This window comes from Trichosporon asahii, assembly GCF_000293215.1.
Source record: "Trichosporon asahii var. asahii CBS 2479 unplaced genomic scaffold scaffold00050, whole genome shotgun sequence".
Taxonomy (NCBI): Eukaryota; Fungi; Basidiomycota; class Tremellomycetes; order Trichosporonales; family Trichosporonaceae; genus Trichosporon; species Trichosporon asahii.
In genome coordinates, this window is record NW_014040874.1 from 297,348 (window position 1) to 321,976 (window position 24,629).

Consider the following 24,629-nt stretch of genomic DNA (forward strand, 5'->3'; position numbering starts at 1 on the left):
CCCCTACCCCTACACGCCTCTGCAACCCATACTCATCCCAAAAGCGCCTTCCGCGGACATCAGGAAGGACGTTGTAACAATCGTAATGCTCATCAGTAGCAAATCTCACGATATCACGAAACCCATCATCATAGACTCTCATGCGACTGTGTACAATAGGACATGCCGCGCTCGACTCACCCCTGAACTGATACCATCGAAGGGGGGACGTGGGCGGACTGAGAGTGGGGTGCTAGCAAAAGGTGGGAATAGAAGGTCTTATGTCCGTTTCACCTACCGTCCACCTCTGCGTTGGGCCCAGCTCATCCGCCACAACTTTGCCGTTAACACTTGAATCCATTCTAAACGTTCAAGACCTCATCTCAAGGCCTTCCCAGCATGCATATAGCACGGTTGAGAGGCAAAAACGTGACCTCTGGCGGGTTCGAACCGTCGACCTCTCGCGATCATCGATGTGAAGCGAACGCTCTAACCAACTGAGCTAAGTGGCCTGCTAATAGGCTCATGATCGCGAGGAGCGCGGCTGCATCATCCTCGCGGGCCGTTTCGGCGGCCTGAAATGCACTCGAAGCGCTGTGCTTCGATTGAGGAGCACGAGCTGAGCTGAATGGCGCCAGAAGCAGCTCGCGATGTGTGGTGGTGTTCGAAACAGCTGTGGAAATGCTCGACGTGCAAGTTGTGAGCGAGGTTTTGATGGGGATCTGCATGAGCGAAGATCGTTTGCTGAGTCAGTAGCAGGACGCCGGCCTTCCGCCAACTTGTCAGGTGTCGGAGACCCGCCGCTTTCTGTCGGACTCGACATAACGGCCTCTGCTGTCAGTAGCACGGGAGGGGCAAGAGAGCTGAATTCATTGGTGTCAAGAAAGAATAGGCTACAGGTGTTGAAATGTTAGCGACGTATAGTCCTCAGCCGTCCACGAAAAGAATGGCCAAGGGTGGACGACGCAGCGCCGGCCGCCCTCGGCTGTGAAACCCGTAGGATCCACAGCTTCAGGCGACACAGGTTGTCTAGACCTAAGCCGCTATTCTTCCAGTCATATAGTAAGGGCGCCCACTAGGATGTTCTCGAGGAACGGGAAAACGCTCTAGGCAATGTCTGGGTCGTTGCTCGTGTCTGAGCAAGAGCTTCGAGAGGTAGAGGGAGAGGGAGAGGGGAGGGAGGGGGGGGACGGACGCCACCGCCTGAAAAGAAGGAAGACAGCGGGAAAAGGGACGCGAAAGCGGGAGAGTGGAGGGGAAGCAGGGAGGGGAGATAGGTGAGCAGATAGTCAGTAGTCGCCGCAGCGCGTATCGTGGAGCTCTTGCATGGCCGTTTCGACGATGGTGGGATGGTGAAGTGACAGAGAGATGGTCAGTTTCGACTTTTTGTAGCTCGTCGATTTGGGTGCGAGCGATCGGGGTGTGGCAACACGTCATTCCGTGATAAGGCCGGTGACTTGTGGCGAGAGTTCACATTTCGGTGAGTTTTTGGCTGGTCCCCTTTGCATGCAGCATGGTGCGAGGAACGCGGTTTACCCCGTGGGAAGAGAAGCACTGCGGGCCCCCGGATCGATCATGGAAGCTTGTTGATGCGGCGGAGACTCTGGAGCTGAAAGGAAGCAGCCGAGGATGCGCACTGCTGACGAGCTCGGCGATCGGCGACCGTGAGGAGCCTACGCAGCTCGGCAATGCGGTCGCCATCGAACGTGCGACGCATGAGTAATCCGTGCAGCTTCCCAGCATAGCAAAACCCCAAAGAAAGAAATGCATGAGTCTAGTTTAGTTTAGTTGAGAGGAGCCTCGGCGGGGACCTCCTTGATCTGCTCGGTGCCGGTGAGCGTGCGAATGGTGACGGTGCCGTCCTCGTTGCCGAAGTAGGCACCCTTGGCGAGGCCGCAGAAGAGACCGACCTCAACAACACCAGTGATGAGCTTGAGGTTGGTGAGGAGCTTGAAGGGGTCGCGCATCATCTCCTCGGGGAAGGGGCAGTCGACGATGAAGTTGCCGTTGTCGCTGACGACGGGGCCGGCCTTGGCCTTGCCCATGCGCAGAACGGGGGCACCGCCAGCCTTCTGTAGCCGGTCCATGACCTGGACGTAGGCGAAGGGAACGACCTCGACGGGGATACCCTGCTTCCACTGGGATGTAAGCTCACGCCGACGATCGTGGGAGCTGGATACCCGGCTCTGAGGTTGCTGGCCGTGCGCGGCTAAGTACTCACGTTCTGGCCGAGGATCTCGGAGTTCTTGCGGAAGTCGGCGACAGTGACCCAGACGTCGGACATGTCGGCGAGGACCTTCTCGCGAAGCTGGCAAGCGCCGCCGCCCTTGATCGAGTTCAGCTGGGCATCGACCCTTCCTGTTAGCTGATCCGCTCAATCCACAGCTTCGGACTCACTCATCGGCACCGTCAATGCAGACGTCGAGGCGGGTGTACTGGTCGACGTCACCGAGCTGAAGACCGGCGTCGATGATGAGCTGCTTCGACTGGAAGCCTGCAAAGTTAGCTCGTGGCGCAGATGACGACAGCTGATCTACGCGAAGTGCAGAGACAAAGTAGGCGCAACTATTACAGTGCATCCCCTTAAGCCGACATCAATGACTCACCAGTGGGAAAGAAGAGGCGGTCCTTGTTGGCCTCAACACCCTGCTGGACGATGCGGTCGACGACGTAGGGAACGGTCGAGCCAGAACCGATACCGACGAGCTGTGAGGGTCAGCTACTGCAACGCCGTGCATAACGGAAATCCAGCTGAGACAAGTCCGCGGAGTGTGAGAGCTACAGCAGAATCCGCTGTATCCGCCAACTATGCTCTGCGGACTCGTTGGAACAGCTCGGATAGCTTCAGAAGGCTATCGGAGCGACTTATGACGTGCCTCCACCTTTACGTACCTTGGAGCCCTTGAGGACGTGACGGTCGACAGCGGCGTAAGCAGCCAGACGCTTAGCGGCCTCAACACCAGAGAGAGCAGGGAGGGCCATCTTGCGGACGATGCGAGTGGGTAGAATGGTGAAAGTGGAGTGCGGAGGAGAGTGCGGATGAGGAATGATCGGCCACCGTACCAAGCTCCGGGGAACTGGACTTCCCATCAGCGAACTTTTGTGTGGCGACCGCCTTACGTAAACAACAATTCCGCTTAGCGCTCGGACTTCGAACATCGCGTTTCTCGCCTACGGAAGATCTAGATCTGTAATCTATGAATGCGCAGATTGTCCGGACTCCGAGGAGGCGGCCTCCGAGAATGCGGGGTTGCAGCGCATAATGTCATCATGTGCATCACAATAGTGATATCTTTAACAAAGGAGAGGAATTAGATTAACGGTTCCCCGTTTTTAGAACTAAACGATCACCAGGCGCGGACCATAGGCGTCCACGCTGCCCGGGGGGTATCAGAACAGGTCACGAACGGCTCAAAGGCTCTAAGCTGAAGGAGCAGGCTGCTGCTGCTGCTTGGCAGAGCTCTCCTTGAGCGCAAGGAGCTGCTTGGAACGGAAGGTCTCGTAGTGGATCTGGCTGGTGGTCTCAATCAGGTCCTGGAGGTGGGTACGCGTGAGGAAGTTGCGGAGGTAGACAAACTCGCAGTGAGTCTCGTCCTCAACGTTGACAACACCCCAGCGGTGCTTGCGGCCGCGGACCGGCTTACCGTCGACAACGACCGTGCGCTCAGAGCCGACAATGGCGAAAGGAAGCATGTTGCGGACGCGCTCGTTCAGGTCGAGCTCCTCGGCGTCGAGCTCATCGCCGTCGAAGGGGTAGAGTCGGATCTGGTGGTGCTGGAGCTCAGCCATGATGCGCTGCTTGAAGGCGGCGCGCTCCTCAAGGGTGAGCGAGTCCGACTTGGCGATAACAGGGACGACGTTGACGATCTCGCTGAGCTTCTTGAGCACAGTAATGTCGATGGGCTTGAGGGTGTGGCCGGTGGGGTTGATGAAGAAGACACAGCAGTGGATGCGGGTGTCGGGGATGAAGCGCTCACGCATGGCGGTCAGCTCCTTGCGGAGGTAGGCCGAGTGCTGGTCCTTGATGTACTTGGCGATAGGGTCCCAGCACTGGTCATTGTTGACGAGGTCTCCGTAACCCGGGGTGTCGATGATGTTCAGCTTCAGGCGGACGCCGTTCTCAACGATGACTGCGGGTTAGCTTGAGTCACCTGGAGGGGCAGCTTTCGAGGACGCCGAACAGTTCAGAGCGCGATCTAGCTCGCGCACTGACCGCTCTGCGTCAACAAGACCTGACTTACCGTGCGAGTTGGCGTGGATCTCGGTGGTCGAGCGAGGGGCGATGTCGGGCTCGGTGCGGCCCTTCGAGTCGACGAGGTGCGAGGCGAAAAGAGTGTTAACGAGGGTGGACTTGCCGAGACCGGTCTGGCCTGAAAAGAGTCAGCACTGCTGCACGGGCCATGTGTGTCTTCCTCATCCGCTGCAGGTCGCCGCGACATCCATCGCTTTCGTCCCACACGAGCTGTGCAAATGGTCTCGCGTCATGTCCAAGCCTCGGGGCACGGGGGAAACACGCTGATACGTACCGACAACCATGACATTGAACTGGAAACCGCGCTTGAGAAGCTTGTGTTCGATCTGCCGGGTGATCGCTGCAAAGTCAGTACGTCGCTGGAACGGGGACACGCACAGTCGAAACCGACGTAGGAGGCGGCGACGATATCCTCGGGGTTGTTGGCGACGGCGGTGGCGGCCATGATGGGTATGAGTTTTGATGTAGTGGGTAGGTGATGAAAGACGGAAGGACGATGAGGACGAGGAGGGAGATGAGGAAGGACGGACGATGCGTCCAGGCAGTGTGCCAGGTGCATGGGTTGGTGCCTATGCTCGTCGCGAGAGGCAGCGCGCTGGCGGGAGACAGCACCCTAAGCTGCCTGGCCGCGCTGGGCTAGAACGAGCAAAGGGCCGAGCGCGCCAGCGCGCCAGGTTGGCACCCTCAGGGTCCGCGACGCGGATACGGGACACAAGGGGGAAATAGTGTGGGACACTCAGTCACGTGAGCCAAAGGAGTAAAGGATTAGGGTGAGAAAAATCGCGAGAGAAAAACCGCCATGCAGGAACCGCGTGGAGAGTGAACTCTAATGTGGGCGGACTCGATAACTGCCTTCCAAATGGAAGTGGAGGCCTGTCCCCAGAGTCCACTCAGACACTGCAGTCACGCGCGTCATCGAGCACATCTTATCTCGATATCTTTACACCTTCCCCCTTTGCACACCGAGAAGGATTCGGTCCGGAGTGTCGAAATGGTCCGTATGATCAATCAGCTACGTGGCAAGTGCTGTAGCTAACGTCAGCCGCGTTTATTAACAAAGTCGAGCGAGAAAGCAATCACGAATGAGTTTCGCGACATCACCGGCGCCTCGTGAGCTCTTCGATTGTCACCAAGCTAACAAAACAGGGCTACGGACGCAGCGAAATGGCTGAAGAAGTACAAGTTCAACATCCAGGCCGCCGTAGAGGGGTACCTGGACGCCGGTGCCGGGGGTGACGGGGCGTTTGCGAACCGGGCGGCGAACGAGAAGAAGATCGGCGACATTTGGGAGCAGTTCAAGGGTGAGCTGCTCCGGGCGGCACGCTAGCTGACGACGCAGACGAGTCGGACCCCAAGCTTATCACGATTGAGGGAACGATGGCGCTCTGCTCCGAGCTCGGCATCGACCCTTCCTCGGACAGTGTGCTGTTCTGTCTTGCCTCGGACCTCGGCTCGAAGGCGACGGGCGAGTGGGCGAAGGAGCCCTTCGTTCAGGGCTGGCTCGAGATTGACCCATCGTAAGATTTGCTCGCGCGTCGCAAGCTGACAGCAGCATTGACAGCCTGGCCAAGATGAAGGCGGCGCTTCCCGGACTGCGGAAGAAGCTCAACTCCAACCCGGCCTACTTCAAGAAGGTGTACATGCACACCTTCGATCTATGCAAGGCTTCCGGCGCGCGCTCCCTGACTCTCGAGACTGGTAGGCTATTGTTTGTCGGCCATAGCTGACATCAGCACTCGACATGTGGAACCTCTTCATCCCGCCCGCGCTCGCCGCGACCCCGAGCGCGCTTAGCAAGCTGCCCCCCGGCGCGGCGTCGAGCACGCAGACGGACGAGCCGCCCGCGTTCGACGGGGATGATCTCGAGATGTGGCTCGAGTTCCAGCGCGAGCGCGGCAAGGCCGTCAGCAAGGACACCTGGAGCCTGTTCATCGACTTCCTCCGCACCATTGACAAGCAGTACAAGGAGTACGACGAGGAGGGTGAGTTCGCCATACGATCCAGTTGAACTGACGGTGTCGCAGCTGCGTGGCCGTCGACGATTGACGACTTTGTCGAGTACGCCCGCGCGAAGAAGGCGTAGGCCCCCGGGCGCCGGACGAACGATAGATACCCGTTCCCACATTGCATGTACCATATAGTCACTTGTTCTAACGCACACTGTTTCGCTGACAGGCACTGACGCACAACCACAAACCACAGAGGGGAAGCACAGATAAGACAAACCCAATTAAAGATTGCATCTAAGAATCAATTATGCACAACAAAAGATCAGCCCAGCTTGCTAGGTGGGTATGAATGAGGACTGATAAAGCTAGAAATGTCCGATGGATAGAAATGGATGGTGGTAGGCATGATAAGCGTGGGCATGGGCTAGCGGTTACGATTAAGATTATACGGGTTGCGGCTGGGGTGGCAGCTGTCCGAGCGGGCTCGGATGGTTGACATGGCTGGAGATGGGGAGGGGCGGGAGCGTCGACTGCCCAGCGGACTGGAAATCGGCATCCGTCGCACTGCTCACACTATGGTACACGCTGCCCGAGTAGCCCGAGATGGTGCTCATGCGGTTCGTGTCGAAGCGAGGCGAGGCGTAGGCTGTATGGTAGCCTTCCTCGGGGTCGTCGAGCTCGTTCACGCGGATCAGGCGCGCGTTCGCAAAGGCTACATCGACCGGTGTTACGCCCGTCGGGCCGCTGGGCGTCGAACGGTGGCCTGGCGTGATCAGGGTGTCTTGCGGGATGTAGACGTCGTCGCCGTATGCGCTCTCGCTGGACACCTCGTCGACATCGCCTCCCAGCTCGTGTACACTTTCTCGCGCGCGGCGCAGTACCCGCGTGTACGCGCGCTGAACTGTTGCCTCGTGCAGCTGGTACGAGTAGTTGGCCGACGAGCAGGACGACACTCGGCTCAACGCAGCACCCTCACTCAGGCGATTGTTCACACCATCAAGGTTCAGGACGAGGCCGAGAGCGCCGGAAGAAGCAAAGAGCGACTCTATGCTCTGAATGCTTTCCTGGCCCCGGACGTGCTCCTGGCCTCGCTGGTGCTGCGTGTACTCGAGCGTCAGACTGTCTGCGCTGGTCGGCAGGCTGAACGTTTCAGGTCTGTGATCGTTGGCCGACACCTCTGCCGGTGAGTGGACTTCTTCCTCACTGAACGGAAGGAATGATCCGGTGCTAGGGAACGCCTGGGTGCCGGGGGTGGTGGAGGACGTGCCTTCTGTGGTTTCAGTGTTGGAACGAGGTACGTCAGGTGGCGGACGGCTTGGCGGAGGGCGAGGCAGGGATGCGCGGTGCGACGAGTAAGATGAGCGAATCGGCGAATAATGGCGGGACGAACGCGGGGAGTAGAGCGAAGGGGAATCGGCAGATGATTTGGCTTGCAAACTGAGACGAGCGTGGTTGAGCGAGAGCGCAGAAGGTGACAGATGCACGTCGCGCTTGCTGGCCTGACTCGAGGGTCGTGATCGATAGGCGCCGACGTTCAAGCTCTGGCCAGAACTCGATCGGTTCATGGAGGCCGACTTGGGAGAGCGAAGTATCCGTAGGGGCGGTGTCGGGGATGCACGGGGAGAGGTGAGGCGGAGAGGTTGCGTCATCGGCTTGGGCAGAGCAATGACCGCCGTGGCGGTCTCGTCGAGGGGCGGCGTGCTGAGATCAATCTCGGAAGAGGACGGGGATGTGGTGGGCGTCTGCGAGTGTCGACGTTGAACACCGAACGAATCCACCGAAACGCAGCGCAATCGTGAGCTCGACGTTGTCGGAACGACCAGCCGAGGCTCGGATGGTGGCGCAGGGTTGTTTACCGGTGAGGCAACCCGCAAGGGTCGCGGAGGTGGCGGAGGCGAATAAACGCGGTCCAACGAGACCGACTTTGGTCTCGGGCGCTCCTTCCGCTCCTCTGCCTCTTCCATGACAGCCCTTAGCGAAATCATAGATGCCTGTTTTGTTATCGGAGGTCTCACAACCCTGATTTCAGCCCCTTCAGGAACGTAGTCGACCTCCGGCGCGTCAGCCCCTTCATCCTGGAGCGGTGCCGGCGCCACCTCAGCCGTTTCGGTCCCTTCCGGCGGCTCTTCCGTGCCACCTTCCTCGTCCCATGCCGCGAGGATCGAAGCGGCCCATTCATCGCCGTCCGTCAGGTCAATGTTGAGGTTTTGGAAGCCACGAATCTCGTCGGACATTCTTCGGCCCGCTGAGGAAACGCTGCCGACCGTTAGGAATGAATTGGCGCTGACATTCGATGGACCACGCTCATGCTCGCCTTTGCGTTTCTCTTCGGTATCGGATCCGGAACCATGATCTCCCCTGGAGTGCGGCTGCAGATGCTGGCCGCTGGAGCGCGATGGCCGGGATGAAGCTGTGTCGAACTCGGTAAGCAGCTTTGTAATGATACTGCTGGACCGCCGGAGTTGAGTGCTCAGAGCGCGCGATCGTCGGCCCGCTTTGCTACTGGCAGAAGTCGAGGTCGGTGTGGGCGGAAGCGAGGCAGAGGTCGGGGACCGTGCTGAGGCCTCCAGTGGCTGAGGAGATGGGTCAGGGCCAGATTTTGGTGGTGACACTGGGGTAGGTGCGGTGGTAACGGTAGGCACACTGCGCAGAGCTGGGGCTGCACTGGACGCAGCGCGGGGCCACGTCAGTGTGGATCCAGCAACAGTCAACGAGGATGCAGCGGGCGCCAACGTTGCGCCATGTGCCCGCTGAGAGGGCGGACTCATGTGGCCTTGCTCGAGCTGAACTTTCGGGCGTTCCCTCGGAGGCACTTGAATCGTCAAAGATGGCTTCTCCTTGGGAACTTTGCGCGTCTCACTCGGCTCAGACTTGTCGTGGCCAGGTCGTCCATGTTTCTTCGGCGGTGTCCGCAGAATCACGTTTACGTCACCCTGGGCGTCTTCCAGTGCTCCAGAAGGATTCCGTTGTGAACGTGACAGCGTTGGCGCTGACACATCGCCCACTGTGAAATTAGGCACTGGCTTCCGACGTCCTGTGGGGTTGATGGGGTGCAATGGAACCGAGCGTTGCTTCTTGTGAGCAGCAACGATGAGGAGCAGCTCCGATTCCGACATGCCCTGCGCCTTGAGCTGATCAAGCCATTCCATGGGCAGTCCTTCCAGATTCTCCGACACATGCAGCTGGTGCTTCATCGTCAGTCATTGCATTGCATTGCGGACTCACCTGAACATTGAACGGTCGGCTGACTCCACCAGTCTCAACCTGGCTCTGGCAGATCTGGGACGGAAGCAGCGGCTGATTAGGACTCTGTACCCGCATCAAGCCTGGTGAAGGGCTTGGGTTGGATTCTTCGACCAGATCGTCCAATGTTAGGCTGTTGTTGCGAGGTAACCGTCGACGTGGAGGAGTGCTGGTCGAGCTATGTTGCCCATGTCTTGACCCCTCCCTCCCTCCTGCGGAAGCTCCCTTACGGCTCATGACGCTACCCATCCGCGTAAGGCCGCGCTTCACCAGGAGGGACGCATTCGACTTCTTGCGCTGTAAGCGCGACCCGGAGGCTTCGCCTCCGCCACTCGACGTCTTTAAGCGGACCGAATAGGCTGACGGCGTAGCACTCGGAGTCGGGCTGGGACACGCAGAGGTGACGCTCGGAGAGTTGGGTTGCGATCCTCGCGACGTCGTCTTCCATAATCTCGGCGGCTCCAAATCCTCCGTCATGCGCGGATCTCGAGAGTGTGTAGACATCGGGCTGTCAGCGCGAATCGTAGGAATGAGCGGTAGCGCAAAGTCGGAGGTCTCGATGCGAGGTCGGAGAGGGGCAGCAGAGCGAACAGTGCTGCTGCTTCATGTCAGTGGCCGAATCAGCGGTGCGGACCCTACCTTGGCGTAGAGCATGACGGGCTCTGAATATGCAGCAGAAGGTCCGGGTCGGTCAAACTTCGACCTCGCGGGATCATCGTGTGCTTCGGGGCATTCATTTTGTGGTCGGCGGCCGTGGCCTCGTACATGGTCGGTGGTCGCTGGGCCGGAAGTGCACCATGCCGGGTGCGCATCGTCATATCGGCGGGTGGTCGAGGGAGAGAGAAATAAGTTGAGCAATGATGCAGTCGGTTAAATGGGTGTCTGTCTGTGAGGAATGGAGTCAAGAGTAGTAAGTTAAGGAGCGTGAATGTCGAGAGGCGTCGGCCGGGTGAGGGATAGGAGAGAGATCAACGTTGAGACCGTTGGAGGAAGGCTTGATAATGAGGAGACATTGAGCGTAAGGGTGAGTATTTCTTGTCCTGCTTCATCATGCGTCTCATCCGACGCCATGCCACGCCACAATCATGGCCCCGATGCAGGTCAGGCTTGCCTTCCAATGACGCACCAGCTGTCTGGTATGCGAGAGCGCCTTGTGTGCGGGCAGAGGAGGACGCTGGGAGAGCCATGGGCGCCGTGAGCGAGGTGGGCGAGGAGCCTGTCCAGCCCATGGCTGAGCGGCGGGTATGGTGGTGTGGTGGGTGGCCGCATTGTGAAAAGGCTGCGAGAATGGTGGGATGGGCTCCTGCGCACGCACAGGCCGGCTTTGAAAGGGCCGAGGGGGGGGTTAGGAGAGGGCAAGTGCTGCATCGCACTGTGCATGTCAGGCCCAGCCAGTGGGCAAGTGGCGCATCAATCAAGGAAAAACAGCAGCCCAAAGGATCGAGAAACCTGCGACTGTCGCGCCAGTCGCACTGATTCGGAACTCATGCTCCTGGCGCCTGCGCCTCGGCTGCCCTTCTTCCTGGCCTGGCTTCCGAGTGGCGCCGTGGTCGTCTCCAAGAGTGCCCGTCCAGGCGTCAAGGGGAAGAAGGGGCAAGGGGTAAGGAGCCAAGGGGGGATCAGTCTGGGCAGATGTCTGTCTCGTGTTCGTGCGTTGTGTGTGTGTGTGAGCTGTGCAGTGCAGTGGACAGGCGAAGTCGCTCTAGAAGGATAACGAGGACTGAATGTCTACGGCCTGCCGGGTGTGCTGGGGTGGGTAGTGCCGATAAGGTTTTTGGGTCTCATCAGGATGAAGGAGACAGGAAAACAGGAATGCAGGATGGCAGGAACGAAAAGTAAGACGCGTACGCAGGAAGCGAAGAAGAAAGTCGCGCGGAGGCCTGCGTTTGATTTTTGCTGCGCACTGCGTCCAATGAACCGGCGTGCCCTGTCTTTCCTGCCTAGGCTAACTCGCCGACCTGACTCGCAGTCCTGCTGTCCTGTCTGACCTAACCTTTTCTTTCATTCAAATTCATTCACAGCACTCAGGCAGCCCAGGGTTCGCCGGCCTTCTACTCCTTCCATCCCAACATTGCCCAATGCTTTCGTTCTTGTCTCTCGGTCCTCCATGCATCAACCTGAAGCGCTCAGGTCATCTCGGAAAGGCATACCGGTTTGTTACGTAATTCAGTGACACGCGAGTACCACGTGTAGCTCTCATGGCTAACCCCGAAGATCCGCGAGCGTGGCTCCGGAGACGCCGGGCAGCCTGAATGCGGTTCTCGGTCACTCAGGCATGAGGATCGTCATTTTTTCGGACTCTAGCACCTCCATCACACCCGTTCGGCCCCTCTCTCGCCCAAAAGCTGCAAAGGAAACGACGCAGCCAGCGCAACACCACGAAGAGCGCATTCATCTTCCCCGTACCCCGCTTTTTCCGCTTCGAAATCTAGAAATAGAGGTCAAAATGTGCGTCTTAATAATTTCAGAAAACCCCTCGAGGCGTGTCGTTGCAACAACATGGCAGCGTCCCGAGCGCACGTTTCGACGACTGAACTGACCCTCCAGGTCGGCTCCTGCTCCTGTCATTCTCGGTATCAACTTCGGCCAGTCGTACGCGTCTATCGCTATCATCGACAAGGATGGTCACGCCCAGTGCATCGCCAACGAGGACGGTGAGCGTCAGATCGCGTGTGCCGTCTCGTACGTCGAGGACCAGGTCTACATCGGCAACGGTGCTAAGCCCCACCTCGTCAAGAACGGCCACAACACGATCATGGGCTTCCGTAACCTCCTCGGCCACACCTACGACGAGGTTGACCACACCGCCATCCTTGCCGCTCCTCTCATCCCCGACTCCAAGACCCCCGCCTACACCGTCGACATCATGATCCCCCCTCCCCCCGCCCTACCCCGGGATCGCGCTCGCAGGCTCCTTCTGGCGCTGCCACCCCCGCCGTTGCTGAGCCCCAGGCCGCCAAGAAGACGATCACTGTCCCCGAGATCACCTCGCTCTTCCTCCAGACCCTTTTCGCCTCTGCCACTGACTTCATCGGCCAGAAGCCCACCCACTGCGTCATCTCTGCCCCCGTCTGGTTCACCCCCGAGCAGACCGAGGCCCTCCGCGCTGCTGCCACCGATGCCGGTATCAACGTCATCCAGGTTCTCGACGAGGCCGCTGCCGTCCTCACCGGTTACCGTGCCGGTATGACCGAGGAGCGCAAGGCCCGCGGTCTCCTTGGCTCCCCCGAGGAGGGTGACGCCGGAGAGCACGAGAAGCAGGACAAGAAGGTTGTCGTTCTCGACATGGGCGAGACCTCGCTTGCCGTTTCCGTTGTCGCCGTCTCCGACGGCATCTACACTGTCCTCGCCAAGGGCCGTGACGACAAGCTCGGCGGTCGCGAGCTCGACGCTCTTCTCCTCAAGCACTTCGCCAAGGAGTTCACCAAGAAGACCAAGATCCCTCTTGACCTCCCCTGCGGCGAGAACGCCTCTGTCCAGGACAAGCGCGCCGAGGCCAAGCTCCGCCTCGCCATTGAGCACACCAAGCGCTCGCTCTCGGCCTCGACCGGTGCCGCCACCTGCGCCGTCGAGTCGCTCAAGGACGGCTACGACCTTTCCACCTCGATCAACCGTATCCGTTTCGACGGCCTTGCTCTCCCCGTCTACACCAAGGTCGGTGAGAAGCTCAAGTCCGTCGTCGCCGAGGCTGGCCTCGACATTGCCGAGATCGACGAGGTCCTCCTCGCCGGTGCGTCGACCCTCTTCCCCGGCCTCCAGTCCAACCTCTCGTACCTCGTCCAGCCTACGACGCCGGTCACCGCCGCCCTCGACCCCTCCGAGGCCATCGCCGTCGGATGTGCCCTCCAGGCCCTCCACCTGTCGAACCTCGACTCGCGCCTCGCCGAGAAGGACGTTCTTGAGCTCGCCAAGAAGCCCGTCCCGTGTACTTCTGCCCCGATCGGTGTCGTCCTCCCCGGCAGCAAGGAGGACACGCTCGCCGCCGTTGTTGTTGAGACCGACGCTCCCCTCCCCGTGAGGCGGCGCGCGGCCTTCCCCGTCGCGGGCGGTAAGACCGCCCTTGAGATCTGGGAGGGCAAGCACGACGTCAAGGTTGAGACGATCGCGCCCCCGCCCCCCGAGGAGGGCGAGGAGGAGTTCTCGGACGAGGAGCCCGAGGAGGTCAAGACCCCCATTGTCCAGAAGACGACCTGCCTCGGCGCCGTCGAGGTCGAGGTCGCCGCGGGCAAGAAGCTCATCCTCGAGGTCATCGTCCAGAAGAACGGCGCCGTCAAGGTCGCCGCCTGGGAGGAGGGCAGCGAGGACAAGGCCGACAAGTTCGAGGCCTAGGCTTCTTAAGTTGTTAGAGTAGAGCATGCATATAGATATTCCGAACGTTGCTGCAGTCGTCAGCCTCTGGTGCCGAGTTGGAGATCCTGCCACAGCCGATTGCCACTCTGATAAGAGGCACACTGCGATAGATAGTTGTGCACGGCAACATCCTCAGCGCACCATCTGTTCTGGTACTCTGGCAGTCACAAGAGCGCCGCTGCCAACAGTGCGCAGGAGCACTGGTGCAATACCAATCAAGGGTGATCCCTGTCAGTCAGAATAGTCTGTCAGTCATACTAATCAGTTACACTGTCCAACTACACAAAACAGGCACAGCGTCAGAATGGTTATGGAAATGCATTGCGGGAGGCGAATCGATGAGGGGGAATCCAGAGAACTACACTATTACGTCTAAGCCTCTATGCCTAGGCCTTGGGCTTCTTGGCGCCGTACTTGGAGCGCGACGACGTGCGGCCCGCAACACCGGGCAGGTCGAGCGCACCACGGACAACCTTGTAACTGAGGGTTAGCTAGATCAACAGGGGACGTTTAAAAAGCTTGGGCAGTTCAGAGCTAGGGGCGGAGAATCACGGCGGGTGTCTTTCAGCTTCCAGACGACGGGCTGTTCTCCGGCATGAAGGGGAAGGAGGCCTGCTGGTGACAAAACACACAGACGGGTGCGGCTGTCTATCGCTCATGACGCAGCCGATCTCTTCACGCTGCGCAAGCTGCGCCTTCGACCACTCCTCCAGCCAGATGCGCTGCTGGACAGAGCTCTGGCTCCGTAGCCGTAACGCGAGGCGTCATTCCTTCGACGCGCGAATATGACCACAGGTGAACACATCGCTCACGGTCGTCCACGGCTCTAGCTGCCCTCTGCCCTCTCCGCCCCGCTCCTCAACACCCAAAGCTCATACTTACCGGATACCGGGCAGATCCTTCGTCCTTCCTCCGCGGATCAGAACGACCTGGTGCTCCTGGAGGTTGTGTCCTTCTCCCGGGATGTAGGCGATGGTCGACTTTCCGGTCGAAAGCTTGACACGGCACACCTTACGCACGGCCGAGTTGGGCTTACGCGGCTTAGTCGTATAGACCTTGGACACGACACCCTTCTTCTGCGGGCAGCCCTCGAGCAGCGGCGCCTTCGATTGCTTCGTCTTGTGCTTGCGGTCGCCGCGGATGACTGTAGGTTAGCTCTGGACTTCGTACGCTTAGCTTGAACGGCGGGCCTCTGTCTCCCCTCTGCAAAGCTGTTTGTCATGCACAACATAAAGATTGAAACCAAAGGCGAGACAGGAATAACAGAGTGCCGCGCCGAGGACACTAACGCTGGTTCGCAGTGAGGCCGAGGGGAGCCGAAGTCGAGAACGCGGCCGGCTTGGCGGGGAGGACAAGGCGGGACGAGGAGGCGACGGGGCGGACGGAGAGGGCGCGGAACGACGCCGCGAGGGCGTTGACGCGGAACATGGTGGTGCGGAGTGGTGGTGGTAGTGACAAGCGAGCTCGCTATGTAATTTCGGTGCACTCTGCTCGACTTTGCACTTGGCTCGCTCGCTGCTCGTCCGTCCCGAACATCTTGCAAAAAGTAGCGATCGTGGGTGAGTATGCCACGTGGACATAGGGCATCGGTCACGTGCACACCGAGATTTCTGAAGTCATGAAGTTCTGTGGTCCACTGCAGCCAAGACGCCCAATATTTACGTCTGAACCGCAAGTAGCTGCCTTGCAACACCGCAACGACAATGGCAGACACAGAGGCGGACTTTATCGCTTTCGACAACGAGGCCGGATCCTCGGCCCCCGCCACGCCGGCCGGTAAGCCCAAGCGCCAGTCCAAGTCCGAGGCGAACGCGACGCTCTTCGTGAGCTCTCTCCCTTACAACGCTACGAGCACCGACCTGGTTACGCACTTCTCGTTCATCGGACCGATTCGCCATGGCTTCGTCGCGACAGACAAGGAGACGGGCAAGTCCAAAGGTGTTGGATACGTTACGTATGCCATGCGCGAGGACGCAGAGCGTGCCCTCGCCGAGCTCGACGGCGGTGCGTTCGGCGACAAGGGAAGGAAGATCAGGGTGTCCTGGGCCGACAAGAAGGTGAGGTTAAAGTCCGCTCTGTGCATATGACTGGTATCTGCTACTGGATAGTCCCGCGGAGCCGCTGTGCGCATGAGCATCGCAACTATCATTGTGCTCGACATAAGCTGACCCCAGCCTGGACGTGAGATGGCGGCTGTCGAGCGACCGAAGAAGACAGCCCGCGTAACGGCCGACGACAGCGCAAGCAGCGACCCGAATGCGATCCGAACGCTCATCGTGACCGGCCTTCCGGGCGACCTGACCAAGGCGGTGCTGTGGAAGAAGATCCGCAAGGTGAACGCCAAGGCGGAGCTCGAGTACCCCATTGAGGGCGAGGCGGACACTGCCAACGTCGTCTTCCCTACGCACGGCGACGCCGTCAAGGTCGTCTCCAAGCTTCACGGACATGTGTACAAGGGTTCTCTCCTCTCTGCCGTGCTGAAGAAGCGCGCCGAGAAGCTCTCGTCCAAGGGCGAGGGCGCGGTCTCGCACGCCGGCCGCCTGATCGTCCGCAACCTCGCGTGGGAGACGACCGAGGCCGACCTGCGCGCAACCTTCCTCCCCTTTGGCCCCATTGTCAGCATCGACCTGCCCACCGCCCCGTCAAAGCTCCCCAACGCCCCGCCGCGTGCGCGTGGTTTCGCCTTTGTCTGGTTCATGGTCAAGAAGGACGCCGAGCGCGCCATGGCCGCCATCAACGGGCAGCCGATCAAGCGCGCGCACGACGCGGGAGTGGCCAAGGGCAAGGCGGGCCGGTTGGCCAAGAAGGCGACCGAGACGCTCGGCGATGGCCGACCCGTTGCCGTTGACTGGGCGCTGAGCAAGGATAAATGGGACAAGACGCAGAGCAAGGAGGAGACGGAGGAGAAGAAGGAGCCCGAGGACGCCGGAAACGTCACCGACAGTGACTCGGACAGCGGAAGTTCGTCGGGAAGCGACAGCGGCTCTGACAGCGGGTCGGACTCTGAGTCTGACGAAGAGGAGGAGGAGGAAGAGGGCGACATCAGCATGGCCGACGCCGAGGCCGCCGAGGCTGCCGAGTCGGATACGCCGTCTGGCTCTGACGCTGACGAAGACGAGGAGGCGTCCGACGAGGAGGACGAGCCCGTCAAGCCCTCTCTGCCGAGCACGGATGTGGGCGCGACCGTCTTCGTGCGCAACCTTCCCTTCGAAGCAACAGAGGGGGAGCTGGGGCAGCTGTTCCGCGCCTTCGGCCCGATCCGCTACGCGCGCATCACAATGGACCGAGCGACGGGCCGGTCGCGCGGCACGGGCTTCGTCTGTTTCTGGAACCCGGAGCACGCCGACAGCGCGATCAAGGAGGCGGAGCGAGTTGCGCGCGAGACGGGCGCGAACGCAATGCCGCTCGGCGAGAAGAAGAACCCCTTCGCGCTCCCCTCGGTGCTGCAGGCGGGACCCTCGGCGCAGCTCGCGTCCAAGCTCGTGCTGCATGGACGCACGCTTGCCGTGTCGCGCGCCGTGACGCGCGAACAGGCGTCCAACCTCAAGGAAGACGCCGAGCGCGCCCGCGAAAAGGGCGACAAGAGGAACACGTACCTGATGCGCGAGGGCGTGGTGTTCCCCAACTCGCCTGCTGCCGCGTCCATGCCGCCGGCAGAGGTTGAGCGGCGGCAAGCAGCCTTTGGCGCGCGCAAGGCGCTCCTCCGCTCCAACCCCGCGCTGTACATCTCCAAGACGCGTCTGTCTGTGCGCCAGATCCCGCTCTTCGTGACGGACCGCGGGCTGAAGCGGCTCGCGATCCACGCCGTGCGCGCGTTCGACGACGAGGTCAAGGCCGGCGTTCGCGAGGGCCTGGCCCGCCACGAGGAGGCGGACGACACGCTCTCCGCCGCGCTCGAGGGACGGAGCAAGAAACGCGGCGAGCGCCAGACCGCCGTCGTGCAGAGCAAGATCGTGCGGAGTGCCGAGAAGCCCGACCCCGTGACTGGCTCAGGCCGGTCGAGGGGGTACGGCTTCCTGGAGCTGCGCTCGCACAAGGATGCGCTGAAAGTGCTCCGGTGGGCGAACAACAATGCCGAGGTTGGCAAATTGCTCTGGAGCTGGTGGACCGAGGAACTGAAGGATCTCAAGGAACGCGCGGAGAAGCAGGCCAAGGACCGGCCCGAGAACGAGGACGTCAAGGCGCGCTTGAAGAAGATCAACGAGCGTATCGCCGAGGGCGACGACCGCGCCGCGCCCCTGCGCGGCGGCAAGACGCTCCTCATCGAGTTCTCGGTCGAGAATGCGCAGGTCGTCAAGCGTCGTTCGGACAGGCAGAAGAATCCCAAGCGGCCCGCTGCGGATTCGGACGACGAGGAGGGCGAGACGCAGCAGAGTCCGGCCAAGAAGCCGAGGATGGACAGGCGCGATGGCGCAAAGGACGACAGGGAGAGGAAGGAGAGGAAGGGTCCCAAGAAGCCGAGAGGCAACATGAACAAGGGACCCAAGGACGAGAAGAAGCGCAGCTCGGCCAATTCCTCCGCCAAGGCCCAGATCACTGGAACGCCAAAGGACGACAAGCTCGGGTCCAAGCTTGGAAGTCTGATCGGTCGCAAGAGGAAGGCGCGCAAGGGCGGCAAGTGAGCCGAGGTGGAGGGTGCTTAGACTATATACCATGCATTGTGTTTCTCTAGATCATCTACTGGTTGCTTATCTACTTCTGAATTACCTGCCTCGCACAATGCGGAGCAGCGTTACTGAGCCTGCGGCTTCGGTTTGTTCCACACAAACTTCTTCCCGCGGTGGTCGGGATCCTCCTCGTGGTGCTCCTTCCAGCACGCACTGCAGTAGAGCTCGCCGTCACAGTCTACGCACTGAACGGTCGCGTCCTTGTTGCAGATACCTGAGATTAGCTGAAGCCACCACACCACTCAGTTCAAGTTACTCACCACACCAGCTGTCGAGGTCCGCGTCGCGTGCCCCGTCCATGCCTGGGAAGGACGTGGGCGCCGGTCCCGGCCCGTCGCCCGGCGCCTTCTTCGGTGCCGCCGGGAAGGCGCTTGGGCCCTTCAATCCCAGCAGGGCGGCCATGCGCGCCTGTTCCTCGGCGCTGAGAGGTGCGTCATCGCTCGGCGGGTCGGGGAGCGACGACAGCGACGGCAGGCTCAGCAGCGCGGCGGCGCCGTCACCAGAGCTCGTCGTAACGTCGGTCTTGGCGGCCGCGGCCTCGTCCCCGTCATCGCTGTCGCCACCACTGTCGTCATGACGCTTCTTAGCGGCAGCCGACTCGGTCTGCGCCTCCAAACTTGCCTCCTCGAGGGCACGCTGGATGATCTCGTCCTCTGTCTCCTCTGGTTCATCCGTGTCAGCCTCCAGGCCCTCCAGTGCACGGTCACGCGACAGGGACGCCCTGCGCCTGGCTCCGTCGGCAACCTTGAGCGCATCGTTAATCTCGAGCGACAGGTCGCGCCTGCGGTCGTTCTCCGGATCCAAATCTCTCCGCAGGGCTGCAATCTCATCCTCGTCAGGCATGCCAGTGCCGCGATCACCGCGGGGTTGAGTGCCGCCAGAAGCATTCGAAAATGGAGTTTCCTGGCTGGTTTGGCCCGGCTGCAAGGAATTTCGAATCGCACTGAGCAACGAGCCGTCGTCGTCGCCTACCCCGGCTGCGCCGCCACCCTGTGCATCCGGCTCGTCTGTGCCCGGCTTGCCTGTGCGCGGCGGGACATGGTCAACTCCTCCGGAGCCAGACACGGCTTGGCTGTTGGCCAATGACGAGGAGGGATGACTGGACGGTGGAGGTGGAGGTTTGGCTGAGTGGTCGCTGGACAGATTCCCCGACGGATCGTCACCGCGCGCTATGCGGTCGAGGAAGGCGTCCTCGGCATCTGCGGCTGCTTTCGCTGCAGCCAGTGCAGAGTCGGTTGAGCCGGGGGCGGTCGCGGGCGCCTTGAGGGCGGCGAAGCGGGCCAACAACTCGGCGTCTGGGTCCGCTGGCGGCATGGAGTAGTCAAGGATAGAGGCGAGGAAGAGCAAGTAACCGGCTGGGATTAGCGAGGTTGGGTTCCAAGAGCCTTGCTGGATGTCGAGAATTCTGGAATTCGGGGTGGACGAGCGGGGGGTTCAGGCGGGGGGGAAGAGGGTCAGGTACGAGCCGTTACGCAGATAGCGAGGCTGGCGAGCAGAACCGGAGCGGGGGAGGAAGGGCAATCGAGGAGGGAGACGAGGAGGGTGGAGTGGATGACGAGGGAGAGTGGCCAATGAGGACAAGAGGACAATTCGGGGAATCTATCTCCCTGGTAGAGAAGAGAGACACTCGTATAGACGACGCACAGGCGCAAGACCCGGGTATACTGCAGACAGGCGTCAGGAACGTGATGAGCATCATCATCATCCGGCACCGCAGCGGCACAGGCGGCAGATGACCCCGCACTCGCTCACTCTGTTGGTACCGAGGCCCCTCGTCGTCCCTCACTGGGCACCCTGGGATCTCAGGCTAACGCTTCGAGCTTCCACCGCCTGACCCGCCTGACGCAGGCCCACAGCCGATTTTGGCGGGACCTGAACCCCGTGGGTGTCCACCCTCCCAATCCACTGCCGCATGTCATCGCTTGGCCCCCCACCCAATCACGCGCCACTCATCCCTCTCTTCCTACCCTCACGACATTAAATAACCCGCCGGACAAACTGCATCTGCACTCTCCTACCACCATCTGTTACTCGATATCCCCCCTCCTACGCCTCGACGCCATGCCTAACCACGACTGTTAGACTGCCCAGACCCCCCCCGCTCTCCCCCTTGAACCGCCTAACACAAGCTCCGTGACTGGCTGATCGCTTCCTCCCCTGTCCTGTCACTCCAGCGACTGTTACCAATCGGTCCCTCCTGCCCTCATCGCACACATAGCACTCGTAGTTACTCCACTGCCCTCCACTCTTCCTGCCTCCATAAGAGCAACCGGCACTGCACACTCCTAGCCTGTCCCCCCTCCCACACACTCGCACCGCTCAGCAAGACCACTAGCACACACAGCGCTGTCTCACAAGAACCACTCCAGAGTTCCTTCCAGACTCAATTCGCACACACCCACTAAGGCCCTCGTCGTCTTCCTTCAACCGCCGCCGACACACCGCCAATCTTAGTGAACGCGATGGCCAACGCCAACGGTCTCAACTCTCCCACCCCCGAGGCCATCCGCGCCGAGGCCAGGAAGAACATTGATCACCTCACCATCAATGGCCGCTCCACGATTGAGCCCAACGGCTCCATTTCGACCTCGCCGCCCCTCCCTCCTGGAGCTCTGACGCCCCGTACCCGCCGCAACTCCAAGGTCGGTATCAGCTCGCTGTACCGTGCCGACTTGCCCAAGCTCCCCGTTCCGGCCCTGCGGGACTCGATGTCGCGCTACCTGCGTGCGCTCGAGGGTCTGCAGGACCAGGAGGAGCACGAGCAGACCAAGGAGATCGTCAAGGAGTTCCTTGAGAGCGGCGAGGGTGACAAGTGGCAGGCTCGCCTGGAGGAGTACGCGCAGGGCGTCGACAGCTACATTGAGGAGTTCTGGTGTGAGTACATTGCGGCGAACATCCCTCGGCAACGGCGGCGGCGGCGGCGGCAGTTCCACATGCATGAGCACGCTTGTCGGCATGTTAGGAAATGATCGGCCTTCCTGCTCGTGCATGCTCGGCTGTAAGGTCATGTGACCGGTTACCCTGGTAATCACGCCCTCGGTTAAAACGGATGCGGGTCACCGCACCAGAAGACCGGGGCGGACCGAGCGGGTGACATCGCTGTCCTGCCAAGCCACTGAATTCATGTGTCAGACATCCCATGCTAATCCCACCACAGACGAGTCGTACCTCTCCCACCAGGACTCGGTCGTGCTCTCCCTCAACCCCTTCTTCGTGCTTTCGTCGGATGTCACTCCCAGGAACGACCCTCAGCTCTCGCGTGCTGCTTCGCTCATCCTCTCGTCCCTGGCATTCATTCATGACCTCCGTACCGGCCAGCTCAAGGCCGACAACATCCGTGGCACCCCGCTCGACATGGACCAGTACGAGCGCCTCTTCGCCTCGTGCCGTGTCCCGACCGACATGGGTTGTCGCATGGAGACCTACGATGACTCGCGCCACATTGTCGTCCTCCGCCGTGGCCAGTTCTACTGGTTTGACGTGCTCGACTCGAAGAACCGTCCCATGCTCTCGGACCGCGAGATTCTGACCAACCTCCAGGGTATCGTCGCCGACGCTGATAAGATCCCCGTTACCGACACTGCCCAGAGCGCCGTCGGTATCCTGACTACCGAGAACCGTAAGATCTGGTCGAACCTCCGCAATGAGCTGCGCGAGTCGAACAAGCGCAACGCCAAGTCGCTCGCTATCGTCGAGTCGGCCCTGTTCGTTGTGTGCCTTGATGACGCCGAGCCCGCCGACCTCGGCGAGCTCTGTGGCAACTTCCTGTGCGGTGGCTACCGCCTCGAGCACGGCACTCAGGTCGGAACCTGCACCAACCGCTGGTACGACAAGCTGCAGATCATCGTCTGCTCGAACGGTGAGGCCGGAGTCAACTTTGAGCACACTGGTGTCGATGGTCACACCGTCCTGCGTTACGCCGCCGATGTGTTCACCGAGCTCGTCCTGCTCTTCGCCAAGTCGATCAACCCCTCGACCCCTTCGCTGTTCAAGGCCAAGATGTCGCCATTCGCCAAGAACTCGAAGACTCCTCGTGAGCCCGACGATGTCGAGACCGAGGCCGACACCAAGCCCAAGAAGCTCGAGTGGGCCCTCACGCCCGACCTCAAGCAGGGTGTCCGCTTCGCCGAGACCCGTATTTCGGACCTGATCTGCCAGAACGACAGCAAGGCGCTCGAGTTCCGCGGCTACGGTGCCAACTTTATTAAGCGCCACGGCTTCTCGCCCGACGCTTTCGTCCAAATGGCGTTCCAGGCTGCCTACTACAACCTCTATGGCCGTGTCGAGTCGACCTACGAGCCTGCGATGACCAAGACCTTCCTGCACGGTCGCACGGAGGCTATCCGCACTGTCCAGCGCGAGAGTGTTCACTTTGTCAAGACCTTCTCGTCCGAGACCGCCTCTCCCGCCGAGAAGATCCAGGCTCTCCGCGACGCCTGCAAGCGCCACACCGTGCTCACCCGCGAGTGCTCGCAGGGTATGGGCCAGGACCGCCACCTCTACGCCATGCACTCGCTCATCCAGCGCGACATTTGCGCCGCCCGCGAGCGCGGCGAGAAGCCGCCCAAGGTCCCCGAGCTCTTCCGTGACCCCGGCTACGGCACTCTCGGCGCATCGGTCCTCTCGACCTCGAACTGTGGTAACCCCGCGCTCCGCCTCTTCGGTTTCGGCCCCGTCACGCCCGAAGGCTACGGCATCGGTTACATCATCAAGGACGAGGCGATCAACGTGTGCATGTCGTCCAAGCACCTGCAGACGCGCCGTCTCCTCAAGACGCTGCAGGCCTACCTGCTCGAGGTCCGCCAGCTGATCATCCAGCTCTGGCGCGAGGCCAACGAGCGCCCTCAGGCGTTCATGGACCACTCGGGTGTCATGCGCGACGCCAAGACTGGTCGCCGCCTCAGCGACCACGAGCGCGACGGCGGCGACGAGTCGGCCCTCCTCGAGGAGGAGGACGACTACATCGGCGGTTTCGGCTACTTCGATGTCGGCACGCCGAGCGCTGTTGCGCAGAGCAAGCGCCGCCGTCCCACTGTCGGAAAGATGATCCCCATTGCGGAGTACTAAGCGAGGCGCGGCTCAGGCTGCATATCTAGATCTCAGAAGCAAACCCCTCAACGGGGAGTAAAACACAACGTATTGTTGGATTAAGTTGTACCGGTTAGTTATGTGATTCTATGTCTTGAACTAGGAGCAGGAAGGTGGCTTGTGCAATGACGCCTGTCGAACTAAAGTTGCAGGGGAATGGATCGGCGACCTGAATCCGCCATATGCAGCGAATTTGCCACCACCGGCGGCGCTGTCACAGGGCGAGCAAAGGCCGAGATAAGATGACGCGTCGCCCTAGTGTGAGCGTCATTCCACGTCAACCAGTGATTTCGCACATAAACCTATAGTACGTCACAGCGAATCTAAGAGCAAACAACAACAATAATGCCGACGAAGAAAGTCAAGCCGAGAAAAGTCCCCCTCGAGAGTATCAAGACGCTCACGCTAAGGGAGGGGCAGCAGACAACAGGCCGGCGGGCAGATGGAGTGGGTGAGTATTCCTTCCCTTCCTTTACATCCATTCCCCTTAATCCTTCCTTTTCCCCTCGCTGTCCCTCTACAAAGCTTCAATGCCGGAAAGAAGAGGACAGCAAAGCTAACCTCCACAGCCCAACTCCAATGTATGGGCAAACTGTGCGCGTACGCGCCCCAAGTCGTCCAATGTCGGCAAACGGGCCATGACGGTCTATCTCCGCAGTGGGCCTGCGAGGCGGATCTGCCCGAGGGCCTCCGCTTCGGCGCGCTCGAGGTGGTGTGTGAGGGCTGGAGTCGGCCTGGCGATACAGATGTGCTAGCCGGAAGCTGTGCGCTGGAGTACGAGCTGGAGGGGAGGCCCGAGGCCGCGTTTGGGAGCTGGGCTGCTCTGGGCAAGCAAAAGGATGAGCATGATTGTGAGTCAAGTCAAGTCAAGATCGGGTCAAGATCGGGTCAAGATCGGGTTAAGACCGGGTTGACAGGAAGTGCAGCTGACGCCAGACTCCGGCTGGATCATCAAGGCGCTCTGGATCGCCGTGGCGCTGTTCTTTATTTACAAGATCTTTCGCGTGCGCGTGAGGTGGGATCCGAACGGCAACCGGCCTCGTCCTGGCGGCGGCGGTGGTGGTCCCGGTGGTCCTGGCGGCGGCGGGTGGGGCGGGGGTG

The 24,629-nt window shown here is 60.7% G+C and overlaps 9 protein-coding genes and 1 non-coding gene across 10 annotated transcripts; 4 read left to right on the plus strand and 6 right to left on the minus strand.

Moving 5' to 3' along the window:
* Positions 1-409: 409 nt before the first annotated feature.
* On the minus strand, positions 410-491 carry A1Q1_t376. The gene has a single exon. It is a non-coding gene; the product is annotated as a tRNA-Val (tRNA).
* A 1,272-nt stretch (positions 492-1,763) lies between these two features.
* Positions 1,764-2,961, minus strand: A1Q1_01349 (ribose-5-phosphate isomerase; the record flags this gene model as incomplete). Its single annotated transcript, XM_014324388.1, has 5 exons — positions 1,764-2,117; positions 2,201-2,333; positions 2,377-2,512; positions 2,586-2,685; positions 2,872-2,961. The coding sequence occupies 5 exons, from the start codon at positions 2,959-2,961 to the stop codon at positions 1,764-1,766; spliced, it is 813 nt and encodes a 270-aa protein (XP_014179863.1).
* Positions 2,962-3,399: 438 nt separating this feature from the next.
* Positions 3,400-4,676, minus strand: A1Q1_01350 (septin ring protein; the record flags this gene model as incomplete). Its single annotated transcript, XM_014324389.1, has 3 exons — positions 3,400-4,109; positions 4,221-4,349; positions 4,610-4,676. 3 exons carry the CDS (start codon positions 4,674-4,676, stop codon positions 3,400-3,402), a joined length of 906 nt encoding a protein of 301 aa, XP_014179864.1.
* A 932-nt stretch (positions 4,677-5,608) lies between these two features.
* On the plus strand, positions 5,609-6,314 carry A1Q1_01351 (uncharacterized protein; the record flags this gene model as incomplete). Its single annotated transcript, XM_014324390.1, has 4 exons — positions 5,609-5,748; positions 5,793-5,865; positions 5,955-6,213; positions 6,256-6,314. 4 exons carry the CDS (start codon positions 5,609-5,611, stop codon positions 6,312-6,314), a joined length of 531 nt encoding a protein of 176 aa, XP_014179865.1.
* A 309-nt stretch (positions 6,315-6,623) lies between these two features.
* On the minus strand, positions 6,624-10,190 carry A1Q1_01352 (uncharacterized protein; the record flags this gene model as incomplete). Its single annotated transcript, XM_014324391.1, has 3 exons — positions 6,624-9,362; positions 9,406-10,018; positions 10,063-10,190. The coding sequence occupies 3 exons, from the start codon at positions 10,188-10,190 to the stop codon at positions 6,624-6,626; spliced, it is 3,480 nt and encodes a 1,159-aa protein (XP_014179866.1).
* Positions 10,191-11,501: 1,311 nt separating this feature from the next.
* On the plus strand, positions 11,502-13,752 carry A1Q1_01353 (heat shock protein HSP60; the record flags this gene model as incomplete). The annotated part of the gene is made up of 4 exons (XM_014324392.1): positions 11,502-11,575; positions 11,638-11,871; positions 11,971-12,280; positions 12,334-13,752. The coding sequence occupies 4 exons, from the start codon at positions 11,502-11,504 to the stop codon at positions 13,750-13,752; spliced, it is 2,037 nt and encodes a 678-aa protein (XP_014179867.1).
* A 407-nt stretch (positions 13,753-14,159) lies between these two features.
* Positions 14,160-15,201, minus strand: A1Q1_01354 (ribosomal protein S12; the record flags this gene model as incomplete). The annotated part of the gene is made up of 3 exons (XM_014324393.1): positions 14,160-14,253; positions 14,656-14,917; positions 15,063-15,201. The coding sequence occupies 3 exons, from the start codon at positions 15,199-15,201 to the stop codon at positions 14,160-14,162; spliced, it is 495 nt and encodes a 164-aa protein (XP_014179868.1).
* A 275-nt stretch (positions 15,202-15,476) lies between these two features.
* On the plus strand, positions 15,477-18,512 carry A1Q1_01355 (uncharacterized protein; the record flags this gene model as incomplete). Its single annotated transcript, XM_014324394.1, has 4 exons — positions 15,477-15,830; positions 15,882-15,896; positions 15,948-18,391; positions 18,446-18,512. The coding sequence occupies 4 exons, from the start codon at positions 15,477-15,479 to the stop codon at positions 18,510-18,512; spliced, it is 2,880 nt and encodes a 959-aa protein (XP_014179869.1).
* A 180-nt stretch (positions 18,513-18,692) lies between these two features.
* On the minus strand, positions 18,693-19,754 carry A1Q1_01356 (uncharacterized protein; the record flags this gene model as incomplete). Its single annotated transcript, XM_014324395.1, has 1 exon — positions 18,693-19,754. The coding sequence occupies one exon, from the start codon at positions 19,752-19,754 to the stop codon at positions 18,693-18,695; it is 1,062 nt and encodes a 353-aa protein (XP_014179870.1).
* Positions 19,755-20,902: 1,148 nt separating this feature from the next.
* On the plus strand, positions 20,903-23,507 carry A1Q1_01357 (carnitine O-acetyltransferase; the record flags this gene model as incomplete). Its single annotated transcript, XM_014324396.1, has 2 exons — positions 20,903-21,314; positions 21,598-23,507. 2 exons carry the CDS (start codon positions 20,903-20,905, stop codon positions 23,505-23,507), a joined length of 2,322 nt encoding a protein of 773 aa, XP_014179871.1.
* Between the last annotated feature and the right edge of the window lie 1,122 nt (positions 23,508-24,629).